Source organism: Dendropsophus ebraccatus, chromosome 2 (assembly GCF_027789765.1).
Source record: "Dendropsophus ebraccatus isolate aDenEbr1 chromosome 2, aDenEbr1.pat, whole genome shotgun sequence".
Lineage (NCBI taxonomy): Eukaryota > Metazoa > Chordata > Amphibia > Anura > Hylidae > Dendropsophus > Dendropsophus ebraccatus.
The window spans coordinates 38,990,350-39,005,496 of NC_091455.1; the positions used below are offsets into that span (position 1 = coordinate 38,990,350).

Here is a 15,147-nt window from a genome sequence, read left to right on the forward strand (position 1 = left end):
ATTGACATGACTAATATATGTATATATATATATATATATATATATATATATTAGCTTTGCAGTTTTTTGTTTTTGAAAGGACCCTTTAAGTTTCATGACATTTTAATTTTGAGCTACATAGAGTGGAATGAGGCAATTTTCCGGGATTCATGATCTATATTTAAGGCCAAAGATTTCTTTGTATTTTTGGAGACAGTGTTTTTGTGCTGTCTCCAATTCCTTCTAAATTAATAGGTAGACCCTTCAGTGATTTTAGTAAATTGCTATTGAATTTATTGGCAGAATCCTTGCTAAAGTCTGTTGAATTGCTGCCTCTGTTAGGTTCGTAAGGTTTTTTGTCATTCTTTTCTGCGCTATGCAATTACCCTCTGCTATAGTGCCGAAAACAACACAAGACAGAAAACAATGCAATCTGTTCCTTTATTGCAGGTAAAACATAAATATAGTGAAGCTCCCATTTTGGTCAATTGCTGCCTATTCATTAAAGTGATATTCCCATCTCAAGTATTATTACATATCCTATGAACGCCTAAGATGGTAATGTCCCGTTATCTAGGCATTGTGCATGGATTTTATTTATATATTTACATGTTGGATTTGCCTTAAGTTTTTCACATGGATGGAACGGCGCCAGCACGGGGAAGCCGGTGCCGTGGTTCTTTCTTAGAACCGCGGCCCGGTTAGAATAAATGGAGCCGCATCATAGAGGGGCTGGGGGTTTCCTCCCACTAGGGTCGCTTCACCCCTGGCTAGTGTCTGAAAATAGATTGGAGTCGTACGCGGGAATTGGGCTGCAGTTGAAAGAAGGGACTGTGGTAGCGGCTTCCCTGTGTCGGCACCGTTCTATCCATGTGAATATCTTAAAGCGAATGTATTGATGCCAGGGGTGTATGTAGGATTCAGTTTTTTGCTATGGGGCCCCATGATTCCTGTACGCTCCCCCCCCCCCCCGCCAAACACAGACAATGACGCACATATATACACACAGAGGCACCACATATATACAGATACGCCACTGACATACACACATATACGCTGTAATGTGATTACACTAGTGCTGATGTATACATCAATACTCAACCAGAAATAAAAGAAAATGCAGCAGATATTAATGGTGGGTTCTTTTATTAGAGCCCGGCATTAATAGAAGCTACTGCAGAACATCTTTGGGAGCAAACCTGTCAATCACTTGAGGCACTACTGACATACACAAACACACACATATACACCAGTGTTACAGACACTACTGACATACACACACACATATAGCCACAGATACATACACATACTGACATATAAATATATACACAGATACATATGTACACTCACTGACATATACATATATACCCACAGATACATACATACACTCACTGACACACATACACAGCACTTACAGCTCACAGGCTTCCCCCTCCTCCTCCTCCTGTAGTCTGGGCTGATCTTCACATAGAAGTATTCAGGACCTGGGTCATGTGATCATAAGGTCCTTCATCCCTCTCCTTCTGTGCCGTGCAGGACCTGGCAGGTCCTGCTCCTCTGTTCCTCTCCTTTTGATGTTCAGCCCGCTCACCCGGCACTACAGTGAGGTGGCTGAACAGTGCAGTGGTGGGTCCCTCTTCCTCTCTGGACCCCTTTGGGGAGCGGGGTACAGTGGTCGGCTGTCAGTGGTATACAGTACCTACCATGAAGGCAGAGCAGGCTTCCTCGGGCCCCCTTCCTGCAGGGGCCGAATAGCAGTCGCCTTCCCTGCCCTCATGGTGGCTACTCCACTGCCTTCTGCTCACTGCCGCTTAATTCCAGTAAGCCTTACTTGCTTCTTGGAATAAGGCTTCAGAGACGTGGAGCAGCGCGGCTAATGGTCCGTTTAGACGGAGCAATAAATCGCCCGATGGTTTAACAATTTTGCAGCAACAATTTGGTCTTTATGCTAATCAACGTTTAGACAAAGCGATAAATCGTTCAAAAATAATAATTTTTACGATCGTTTTAAGGCAACCTCACACACTAGGGTCAATCTGCGAAAGACTGTTTAGACGGAGCGATCTGCGAATTATCAGCACGGGACCAGCAATGATTTGAGAACATGTTGAAAGACCACGATGACCAATTAGCTGTGTTTACCTCAGCCGACTATCGCTCAAATGCGATTGCTATCGCAAAAATTTGAGCGATAGTCGCTCGATGTAAGCGGACCATAAGTAGCAATCATCACGTGCCAGCAAAACTGTGTCCACACATGATGTCAAACAGCTGCACAATGTCGCCAATATTGAGGATACGGTGGCCATAGCTGTCTTCTGCTTCCCAGACAACCTCTTAGACTAGACAGTCTAAAGCTGGTCTCAATTTTCAAACGCTCATAGACTGTCTAGTCTAAAGGCTGTATTATGCAGCACAATGTTTCAGGGGAAAAGAGCTCATAACTCTTCCCAAATGGCAGACATCTGGGGGTAAAGAATCAGACATATTGGTTGTCAACTGGCTGACCTTTTTGTTCTTAGGGAGATAAGTAGCCAGATGAGTTCGACAGTGGCTTTTTCCCCTCTTCTCTTAATGAAAACACCACCGAGGCAAGTGTGCAGGTGTATGGGAATATTGGAGAGATAACTGTCAGCTATACAAGCATTTGCCTGGTCAGTCAGATAACCAGTGGGTATAGGGGAATAAGCATCGTTAGAGTGAAAGTAAAGCATACAGGGGGGGATTTATACTTGTACGCCGGTCTTATATTAGGCCCCGTCCCCTTTTCCCTGGCAGGATTCACTGAGAGGCGTACGAACCTGCGCCCGGCGTACTAAATCTACACCTGCTTCCAGGCGTAAATCATGATAAATAAGGTGCGGAAGGAGGCTACGCCTCCTCCCCGCCTTATCACACACCCCCAAGCTCCCCCAGCCCACCCAAAGGGCATATGGGAGGCGTACGCCAGGGAGAAGGGGTGAATCTTCACCTTCTCCATGGCGTACGCCTCGGGCGGACCGTTCATAAATGTCCCCCATAGTGTCAAGGGGTCCCAGGGTTCCTCATGTCCTCATGTTTTATCTTCAAATATAATAAATTGTCTAACTTTAGAGAAGTCAATGGTAGCCTGTTTTCAAGTACAGGAAAATATTTGCTTTGTCGCTAGTAATTAAAAGGATATGAGTTTTCTATCACCTGGGGGACTTCCTCCAGTTCTTTACCAAGCAATGGGTTCCCAAGGGTCCCTGACTAAATTGTGACCTATAACTGTGAGGATGAAGACTAGAAAATAGTTTTATGCAAAGTCTTTAACTCCTTATTATAAAACTAGAAGGACTATAAGAGTGAGAGTGGAACGCTGCGGTCCTAGGTTTACTCTTTGCCCATGCATATAGCACAAGGATAGGCCAGCAACATAATAACTGCTAAAGTCAAGGATTTCAGGCAGCACTCCATTCATTCTGTATGGAGAGCTCCATTGAGAAGAACCCCCCACTGATCAGCTTCTGTAGTTATCACCTATCCTTCCAATAGGGAGATAACTTTTTATATTGGGAGTAACCCTTTAAGGCTATGTTCACACAAAGTATTTCCGTTAGTGTTTTGGTCAGTATTTTTTCAAACCAAAATCAGTAGTGTAACTGACAAGCAGGGCCGGCATCAGCACAGGGCTTACCCAGGCAAGTGCTGGGGCCAACAGCACCTCTAGAGGCTCAGAGAAGAGAGTGGTCTGGTGTTCTAATGTTCAGCCCCCTCACTGTAGTGCAGGTTGAGTGCTGACCATCAGAAGACACAGGAGACGGAGCAAGACCTGCACAGGGAGAGAGAAAAGGGTGAAGGACCTGATCACATGACCCAAAGGTCCTCAACCTTACAATGTGGAGAGCAGCGGAACAGAGAGGAAGAGGAAGAAGACTGAGCTGTAAGTGCTGTGTGTCAGTGCCCAGTTTCTGTGTTTTCAACCCACTGGTTTTGGTTGAAAAAAATACTGACCGAAAGACTGACGGAAATACTGTGTGTGAACACAGCCTCAGGTTGCATTTCTCCAAAATACACTGATCTGATAACTTTATCATCCGACGCTGCATTTTGGTGCTATATTTGAGGTCTGCATTTCTTACTACTGGATATAAAAGCCTTATATTACAATTCTACAATAGGTGCCATCTTCTGTGCTCTACCTATATTGATAACCAACAATTTCATATAATATAAAGGTTTATCAAACATTTCTGCCCAACTCTGGATGCGTTTAATATGTGTTCTATATAAAGAGAATTATTCTGTCTGATTTTCTAGTTAATCTATTACACAACAAACAAACCTGTATACTCAAATGGCTCTGGGGTCTATGTTAAAGGGGTTATTCAACGAAAATCTTTTTCTTTCAAATCAACTGGTTTCAGAAAGTTATATAGATTTGTAATTTACTTCTACTTAAAAATCTCAAGTCTCCCCATACTTATCAGCTGCTGCATGTCCTACAGGAAGTGTTGTTTTCTTTTCAGTCTGACACAGTGCTCTTTGCTGATATCTCTGACCGAGACAGGAGCTGTCTAGAGCAAGAGAGGTTTTCTATGGAGAGCTCTGGAGACTTCCTGTCATAGACAGAGGTCCGATAAATAAAAGTACTGACATTCATTGCGTTTTCTTTTTGTATTCAATGCATCAACATGTAACATTCTATAATACACAGAGGTGGCAGAGGAGAGCACTCTGTCAGACTGAAAAGAAAACACAATTTCCTGCAGGACATACAGCAGCTGATAATTATGGGAAGACTTGACATCTTTAAATAGACATAAATTACAAATCTAAATAACTTTTTGAAACCAGTTGATTCGAATGAAAAAGATTTTCACTGGAGTACTCCTTTAAGTCTGGTGATATGACTTCCCTTTCAGTAGGATACATAATGGGTGTGATGGACTCACCATGATCTAATATTATAATCCATTCGCCGCCCCTACCACCCCAACTCATTGATTATAATGAGTCACCACATTGATTATAATGGGATATCAAATGTACATTTTTGTAATAAATTGAATTGCACAGTATGCTCTAGTATACTGACCATCAAAAAGCAATGGAAAGCAGATGGAAAATAGGACTAATAAATGTAAATGCGCAGTATGAGATCCCAGCCTAGGCTTAGAGGGAAGCCAATGGAAGTCTGGTTAATGTTCCCAGGATGACATTGAGCTGTGCATTCAGCGGAGCTTCTAGGGTTAATGATAGCGGCAGTGATGGGGAAGACACATTCATCCATTGCTGAAAAGATTTATGCTCCCTCATCCAGCTCTCTACTTGCTGGCAATGTCTTGCACAATGTATAACTGCAGAGTGATGGCTCTCTGGTAATAAATGCATCTTATCTCCATTATCTGCCCTTTTTATTTTCCAGCTCGCCCAGATCTTGCCGACCGAGGAGAATTTTTTGTTGTTCTTTAGACAGCAGCTGAAGTCGAGCGAGGAGTTCATGCAGGTATCTCCAAACTGCGGACTGTATATAGGCTGTGATCAACTATGTGCTGCCTATATTATTATTCTTCTATCTAGATGATTACATTGAATATATTGGTCTATTACTATATATATATATATATATATATATATATATATATTTGATTTCCAACCTGCTGCACCACAACTCCCAGCATGCTGGAAATTGTCGTAGTTTTGCGACTGCTGGAGAACACTGATGAATACATTGCATGTAGATTGTAAATTGCATTTAGTTTTATTGATTATTACTGTAAAGTTATTTTCCCTACAGGAGGGCTTTCCGTATTGATAACCTTATCTGTGTCATCACAGGATATACAATATATACAGTAAATACTACTATATTTAGAAATTATTAGATAGTAGAGAGGTGGCCATTAAGATTAGTTTTCACTCTGGAGGAGCCAGAATGTCTGTCCATTGTTTCTTATGGGATATTTGTAATTCTTAAAGGGATTAGGTTCTAGCCAGTATTAGAAAAACATGTCCGCTTTCTTCTAGAAACAGCACCACTCCTGTCTCCAGTTTTGTTCTGCAACCCAGTTCTATTGAAGTCAATGCAGCTTAGAGGGGTACTCGTTTTCTTTCAAATCAACTGGTTTTAGAAAGTTATTTAGTTTTGTAATTTACTTCTATTTAAAAATCTCAAGTGTTCCCATACTTATCAGCTGCTGTATGTCCTCCAGGAAGTGGTGTATTTTTTTCAGTCTCCCACAGTGCTCTCTGCTGCCACCTCTGTCCTAGACATAAACTGTCCAGAGCAGTAGTAAATTACCATAGAAAACTCCTTCTGCTTGAGACAGTTCCTGTCTCGGAACTGTGTCAGACTGGAAAGAAAACAACACTTCCTGCAGGACATACAGAAGCTGATAAGCATGGAAAGACTTGAGATTTTTAAATAGAAGTAAATTACAGATATGTGTGTATATATATATATATATATATATATATATATATATATATATATATATATATACAGGTGCGGTCTTGGCATTTCTGGGGCCCCAAGCGAAGTTATGTCTGGGGCCCCCCCCCCCTCGACACGCGTTCCAAAACAATAGACCGATGTGTGTTGCCCCAGTAGTATATACCCCTTGTGCGCTACCGCCAGTAATATATACTCCTTGTGTGCTGCCCCCAATAGTATATACCCCTTGTGTCCTGCCCCCAGTAGTATATACCCCTTGTTTGCTTCCCCCAGTAGTATATAGACCCGTGTGTTCCCCCAGTTATATATAGCCCCCCCGTGTGCTCCCCCAGAAGTATATAGACCTCCTGTGTGCTGCCCCAGTTGTTTATAGAACCCCTGTGTGCTGCCCCTAGTTGTATATACCCCCTGTGTGCTCCCCCACTGTATATAGGCCCCCTGTGTGCTCCCTCAGGGGTATTTAGCCCCCCCTGTGTGCTCCCCCACTTGGATTTAGACCTCCTGTGTGCTCCCCCACTTGGATATAGACCCCTGTGTGCTCCTTCAGTAGTATATAAACCCCCTGTGTGGTTCCCCCAGTAGTATATAGACCCCATGTGTGCCACACCAGTATTATATAGACCCCTTGTGTGCTGCCCCAGTTATATATAGACCACCTGTGTGCCTCACAAGTAGTATATAGACCCCCTGTATGTTCCCCCAGTAGTATATAGACCACCTGTGTGCCCCACCAGTAGTATATAGATCCCTGTGTGCTCCCCCAGTAGTATATAACCCCCCTGTGTGCTCTCCCACTTGGATATAGACCTCCTGTGTGCTCTCCAAGTTGTATATAGACCCCATTCTGCTGCCCCAAGTAGTATATAGACCCCCTGTGTGCTGCCCCCAGTAGTCTATAGACCCCTCTGTGAAGCCCCAGTAGTCTATAGCCCCCCTGTGTGCTCACCCAGTTATATAGCCCCCCTGTGTGCTCCCCCCATTTATATAGACCCCCGATGTGCGCTCCCCCAGTTAAACAGACCCCTGTGTGCTCCCCCTCCCATATAGTATATAACACAATAAAACAAACACTTATACTCACCTGGGTCCAGGCGTCTCCTCTTCTCTTCACTCTTGTGGCCACAGGAAGGGTTTTCCCTGCGATCACAAGAGGCCGCACTCCCCTTGTCCTGGCGCCGATGCTCTAGTGATGTCACTGGAGCGCCGGCACTACAAGGACAAAGCTGCCACATGTGACCACAGGGAAAACACTTCCTGCGGCCACAAGAGTGACTGACAGGAAGGGAGCCAATGTCTCCCGCCCTGTCAGTGCTGCTGCATGTAACTGTGATTATTACGAGTGCTCATAGTTACAGTTCAGATGGCAGCAGCGAGCGGGGCAGCGGCCCTGTCCAGCGATCTTGAGCACAAGAGCAGGGCGTGGGGGCCCCCCTGGATGTTGGGGGCCCCAAGCGATCGCTTGGGGTGCTTGGTGCCAAAGACCGCCACTGTATATATATATATATATATATATCTTTTTGAAACCAGTTCATTTTAAAACACAGAGTAGCTAACCATTTACAGTAGGCTTTTTGGGCTGCAGTCTCTCTACCATCAGGGAATTGCACAAGTAAAAAAAAAAAGACAATGGGGGAGATTTATTCAACTGGTGCCCTAGCAACCAATTAGATTCCACTTTTCATTCCTCACAGATTCTTTGAAAAATGAAAGATGGAATCTGATTGGTTGCTAGGGGCAACTAAGATAATTTTACACCAGTTTGATACGTCTATGGTAAAAAAGCAGCGATTTTTTTTTACTGTAGCCAGGAAACAATACACCAGAGTATAAGTCTGTTTGGGTGGCAATGGACCCCCCCCAGGAGCTCGGCGCCCCAGGCTACCGCTCGAAACAGACCTATTATAATCCGCTACTGCTCCCAATGGCATCCCAGTGCTCCTAATGGTCTTACCAGACCGTGGAACAAACTACTAACTGCACTGGAACGACGCAGAGGAGGAAGGTAAGAGACATACCTCCCTCCTCTGCGTCTCCTGTGCAGTAGGGACATATCAGCAGGTGAGATTCCTCTAACCTGCTGATAGTTCCCCTTTAAAATCCCTCCAAGGAATATTGTTCAGTATGCTGCCTCTAACCAGCTGCAGATTTATTTTTACATTGTAAGATATTACAAGGTGTAGTATTCATTTCATAAAGGTTTCTGTAAAAAAAATATATCAGATCATCGTGTCCACATAAATTCTATAGAATGACTTTTAAGCTACACAGTAAAGCGTTTTGGTAAGAAATGTCTGTAATGAAAAGTAGCTCTACAGACTTACAGTGCTCCTTCAAGTTACAGGCGTTTAAAAGGAATTTTGGAGTGATCCTGATCTGTGTATATGTAAGGAACTCATATCTGTATATCCTGTAATACAATGTGCTATGCTTGTTCATCTTCTCTGTCAGGACAAATGTAGGGGCCACCAACATGATTGGCAGGGCACTACTCTTTTTACTCACCACAGGGCCATAGTGCACATTCATAGGGTTGGGTGCAGAGAATATAGTGAGCATACGGCATGACTGCCTACCTCCAGGCCACCATACACATTTGCTGCAGTGAATGTTGGGAGTGAGCTGTGATGCACACAGTACTGTTTGCACTGTTTGCCATCAGATAGCACAAAAGTGTGCCACAATTTGGCAGCAGCTGCTGTATATCTGTAGGTATTACTTCTACTTAGACATTCTATTATACAGGCTACTAATATAAACCAGCTTTACAAGTTCTAAAACCAATAATAGTTGAAATGTTAACTGGCAATGCATATAAGATGACTGTTGGTCTGTATGACTGTATCTCCTGCCACTCCCCTCGAAAATATGCTGAGACCACACAAACATGCATGTTTAGGGTACATAAGTCAATGTGGGCACATGGGAGGGGGGCGCCATTTCAGGTTTCACCTCAGGCAGCAGAAAACCTAGAATCGGCCCTGCTGATGACATGAAGAATGGCAACAGCATCCATCTACTATAGGGGGAAGGAGGCCAGGAGGAGGACAGTCACCGGGCTCTCAGAGGGCCAGTGTTGGACTGTCCAGCACTCAAGGGTCGTCCCAGGAATCCAGGACACCTGTCACAGATTCCTGGGCAAGCGCCCCATAGCAAGTGGGCCTTTGTGCTCTGAAATGCCAGAGCTGAGTTTAAGTCCCCGTCAGGCCCTGGTAACGCCTATCTCATGAAGAGACGCAGAATGAAATAAACCCAACAAGCCCAGCAAGCGATGCAACTTGCTATTAATATCTGTTCTAGAAGAGAGATGGAAATTTAGGGGGTTTTGCATCAATGACTTTTGGGTTGCAATGCTTGAAATAATAACTACGTTTTCATTACAAGCAGAACATCTGCACAGCGGCTTATTCCCAGACATCCACCTCCAAAAATGTTTCAGGAATCAGTCCCATAGCTTTTTCGTATTACCTTCTCTATTAAAGGCAATGGAACATGTCAGTGCTGTATCATTACCGAACATCATTCACTTCAATAAAGCGCATGGATTCAAATCCCTAAATTAAAGGTTTGTCAGAAACCTCTTGAGACGGGGCAACCGGGCCATATCCATTGACTGATGTTCACTGTCTCATTTCCTACATTATCGAATCTATTCTGTAAGGAGAGTCATATTATAACCACTCATAGGAAAGATTTTTACTCTTATAATCACTTTCGACAGAGGTCTATGTTTCTATATACTGTCGCTAAGAAAAATCCTATTGCATATTGTAACAATAATAAAATAAAAAATGCTTGGCCTTGGACTTTATGATTTGTTACCATGCAAACATCTCCAGTAATGTCCACCCAATGTGTCGTCTTTTTTGCCATTTGCCTTAAAGGGGTACTCCAGAGACAAAAAAAAATTATATCAACTTGTGTCAGAAAGGTATATAGATTTGTAAGTTATTTCTTTTTAAAAATCTCTGCTGAATGTCCTGTGGTGTATTCTTTTCAGTCTGACACAGTGCTTTCTGCTGCCACTTCTGTTCATGTCAGGAACTGTCCAGAGCAGGAGATGTTTTCTATGGGGATTTGCTGCTGCTCTGGACAGTTCCTGACATGGACAGAGGTGGCAGCAGAGAGCACTGTGTCAGACTGGAAAGAATACAACATTTCCTGCAGGAAATAAAGCTGCTGATAAATACTTGAAGGATTGAGATTTGTAAACAAAAGTAATATACAAATCTATAAAACTTTCTGATACCTGTTGATTAAAAAAAAAAATCTGTCTCCAGAGCACCCCTTAAACTTTTAATAAAGATCAGTATTTAAAAGAAATAAAAATTATTATTATTATTATTATTATTATTATTATTATTATTATTATTAACATTAAAGTAAATGTCCATCTTCTTATGGGCTCCTGAGAGGTACTAAGGACCAGGGCTCACAAAATACAGAAACATTACACTAATAAGGAGTCTGGTGCAGAAGTCCCATTCTTATTGATGGAATCCATGCACGAGACATAGACGTCACATGGAGGCTTCTATATATGTACCCCTTGTGTCTCCATGCCTGGTAAATCAGATGGGAGTAAAAAGTTAAAAGGGTTATCCAGTGCTACAAAAACATGGCCACTTTTCCCCCTCTCTTGTCTCCAGATTGGGTGGGGTTTCAAACTCAGTTCCATTGAAGTAAATGGAGCTTAAAGTGTCACTGTCGTGAATTTTTTTTTTTGCAGAAATCAATAGTCCAGGCGATTTTAAGAAACTTTGTAATTGGGTTTATTATCCGAAAAATGCATTTTTATCATGAAAAAGCAGTTTGAAGCTCTCCCCCCTGTCTTCATTGTTCTCCTATTGAGAGAGCTAAAGAAAAGACCAAAACAGGACAACAAAGAGTTAATCTACAAATCCCTCACCCGTTATCTGTTCTGACCATCACCAGTGACCTGTCTGAGCTCGGATTACAGCTGTCACCCAGCTCCGTGCCTGTAATCCTCTGTTATCTGCTTTCTGCTGCCGGCTAACTCCCTCCTTCCTCCTCCCCTCTCCCCTCTCCCTAGAACAGACAGGGGACGTCTCCTGCAACAAGTCACAATTTTCAGATTTTTCAGAGTGGATGAAAAAGAGGAAGGAGGGGGGGGGGACCTGGGAAAAGGCTTTTTACATGCAGATAATGGCATATTTGGCTAATAAACCCAATTACAAAGTTTCTTAAAATCGCCTGGACTATTGATTTCTGCAAAAAAAAAATACGACAGTGACTCTTTAATTGCAAACCGCACCTGAACTGGAGACAAGAGTGGGGCAAAAGTGGCCATGTTTTTGTAGCGCAGGATAACCCCTTTAAGGGCCCTTTACACTGGCTAATTATCGGAGTGGCGTGTTAGAAACACTCCTGCGGCCAATAATCGACCTGTATAAAAGTGACAACGATTAGCCGAGGATGGAGAAAATGTCTGATCTTCAGCTGATTGTGTATGATGCTTAGTATGAATGAGAAGAGTAATGGATGAAAGGTTTTTGAGGATTCCAAAGGTCATATTTAAATATCTACTTCAGCTATAGACTAAACCACATAGGACTTATTATTATTATTATTATTATTATTATCATCATTACTGTCATTATTATAACAGGTATGTATAGTTTAGTGAAACAGTATTTCTACCCATGCCATTGATTACCATAGTTGTAATGGGCTTGGGAAGGAAAGCAGCAAAGAGTGAAAGTGATATATTCATAGAAATAATTTCAGAGCCTATTTGTTCTTTCAGACATGGCGGAGGTATGATACAGATCACAGCGGCTATATAGAAACAGAAGAACTAAAGGTAATGTGAATATTTACTATGGGGATATACAAACTTTATATTGACTAAAATAGAGACATGTGCAATAGGACTTCTTACCCTGAATCAGGAGATAAAACTTATTTTAATACGTCGCTCCAGCGCTGAGATATAAGCTTTATACCTTTTATGCAAATAAGGAAATTAAACCCATTTGTGTTATCATGGGCTGCAAAAGTCCAGCAATGTTCAGACCCTTCTCTCCTAGCGCCCCTCTGCCCACTCTTTTAGACTGACAAGCCAGACATTGCTGGGCTTTTGCAGCCCAGGGAATTGCCCTAGTGGCTTTATCTTTTAATTTGAAAAGCTGATATCTCAGCGCTGGAATGACAGACTGAAATAAGAGTTATATCTCCTGTTTCAGGGTAGGAAGCCATATTTTACACTGCCTTTATGTTAGCAAAAAGTTACTGACAAGTCTGCTTTAAAAAGAAGCCATGATATCATATAAGTATTTTGGAAAGTATTTTGGAAATACTGTATGTATTAACCCAATGTGAGCCGCAGATAAGAGTTTTATTAATGACTTATGAAAGTTGTTGGAAAGTTAGTCAGAAAAAAAAGAATACCTTCCACTTTTGATATACTAGGCCATTAAATCACATTATTTGCATTCAGTCCTTGTAGGTAAATTGTCTCATATCATATGCAGATTTTTCCAGCAGGTCCCATATATCTTATGCTGAATATGCAGGGCTGGATATTCATGTTTCATATAATAAGCCCAATACAATAATTCAAACCTATAGCACAGAAAGCTGCTTGACCAGCGGGGTTCTAGACAAACTACTGTAATATTTCTTGTGCTCTCATACTGGCTGGTCTCCAATGCAAAATGTGACCTTATTCACCTGTGGGGAATTGATGGGTGGTGTATTTTCTGCTCCTTCACAGAAAATGCTTATCTTTCTGAAATCTACCTCTTGTTTTCTGCCCTGACAGAATTTTCTTAAAGACTTGTTAAAGAAGGCCAACAAACCCTACGAAGAGTCAAAGCTGGATGAGTATACACAGACTATGGTGAGAAGCCTCTGGTTTGGAGGCTTTGTGTATTTATGTACATGTGTTATGTTAAGGAAGCAGACGTTTTTGTATCATGATCTAACTTATAAGGCAATAATCATATGATGATATCATGATTTTATGGTGCATTTACACAGACAGATTTATCTGACAGATTTTTTAAGCCAAAACCAGGAACAGACTATAGACAAAGAACAGGTCATAAAGGAAACACTGAGATTTCTCCTTTTTTCTAATCCATTCCTGGCTTTGGCTTCAAAAATCTGTCAGATAAATCTGTCTGTGTAAACGTACCATTACTTTACCTTATTAGGTAATAAATTTATGATGATGTCATGATTTAACTACCTTATAAGGTAATAATCATATGATGTCATGATCTAATTTTACCTTATATGGAAATAATGTTATGTCATGATCTAACTATACCTTATATGGTAATAATCTTATGATGTCATGATCTAACTTTACCTTACAAGATAATAATCTTATGCTCTAACTTTACCTTATATGGTAATAGTCATATTATGATGTCATGATATAATTTCACCTTATATGGTAATCATCTTATGATGATGCCATGATCTTAGGGTCCATTTACACAGAAAGATTATCTGAAAGATTATCTGGCAAAGATTTGAAGCCAAAACCAGGAATGGATTTGAAAAGAGGAAAAATCTCAGTCTTTCCTTTATGATCTGATCTCTGTTTATAGTCTGTTTCTGGCTTTGGCTTCAAATCTTTGTCAGATAATCTGTATGATGACAATGGTAATAATCTTATGATGACATCATGATTTAACTTTACCTTATAAGGTCATAATCTTATAATGATGTCAATAGTGATCAGGACATGGGGAGGCTGTATTCACGGAAACATTGATTTAGTCACAATATACAGTATTGAGCCATTGGTGTACATATTCAGAGGGCCATTAGTAAAGGTACTGGGGGCTTATATACACTGTACAGTAGTTTGCTGGGTGTGATCATACGTATTTTAGAAAGTTGCTGCACCATAGCAAATGTAGCTATTCTAGATTAATAACATGCCGTAGGTTGCTCTCATTGACTAACGTTGACTACATTGATAAACTAGACTCCTTTCTCCTTGAATGTCCAGGATTCTTCATTTCTCTTGTGACAATATTTTCATTGTTTGTGATTATATATTTTTTTATTTTATGCGCCAGGTAATTATTATTATTTTTTTTTATATTTTGTATGTTGGTATTTTTTATTCCATGAAGGCTCATCCATGAAGGAAAGATTACCTAATTCTGTACCTTTTTATGCTTAAGGGTGACTACAGCCTGCAAAAGCTAGTAAACTCATAGTGATATGGATTATGTGGCGTTAGCATTTAGCTATGATAGGAGCTTAGTTTAATGTGAGGGTGGGTTTTCCATAAGGCACACTTGGAAGTGATGCAGATATTTCCAGTCTGAAACAGTTCTGCTCTGGGCAGTTCCTAACACAGACAGAGGGGGCAGCAGGGAGCAACTTTTACACTGGGAATAAAAACTACACAAATTCCTGCAGGATTTACAGCAGCTGATAAGTACTGGAAGACTTGATTTTTTTTTTTTGTTTGTCTTTTTTTAACTAGAAATACAAATCTGTATAACTTTCTGATACCAGCTCATTTAGAAAGTAAAAGCTTAAAGTGACAATGTCACCCCCTCTGTGCATTCTGACATCTCTACACATGTGTAAAGGGTAAATTTAGCGGTTTTTATACCTTATTTTATATCATACGTCATGGTGCTTGTTCAAGTAAAAAGTAATCTTTTATCAACTGTAGATTGTGTTAAGTGGGCGCGACATTAGCGCCACTTAGCCCCACCCACAGCACCACCACTGGCCCCGCCGCCTTGACGCCCATTGGT

General features: G+C 41.4%; 1 protein-coding gene across 1 annotated transcript in view; it reads left to right on the plus strand.

The window, feature by feature from the left end:
• CALB1 (calbindin 1) overlaps positions 1 to 15,147 on the plus strand; it is a 71,374-nt gene that overhangs the window by 33,965 nt on the left and 22,262 nt on the right. Inside the window, exons 4-6 of the mRNA XM_069957391.1 lie at positions 5,369 to 5,449; positions 12,162 to 12,218; positions 13,179 to 13,256. Coding sequence (XP_069813492.1) covers positions 5,369 to 5,449; positions 12,162 to 12,218; positions 13,179 to 13,256 — 216 coding nt within the window. The remainder of the gene's footprint in view (positions 1 to 5,368; positions 5,450 to 12,161; positions 12,219 to 13,178; positions 13,257 to 15,147) is intronic.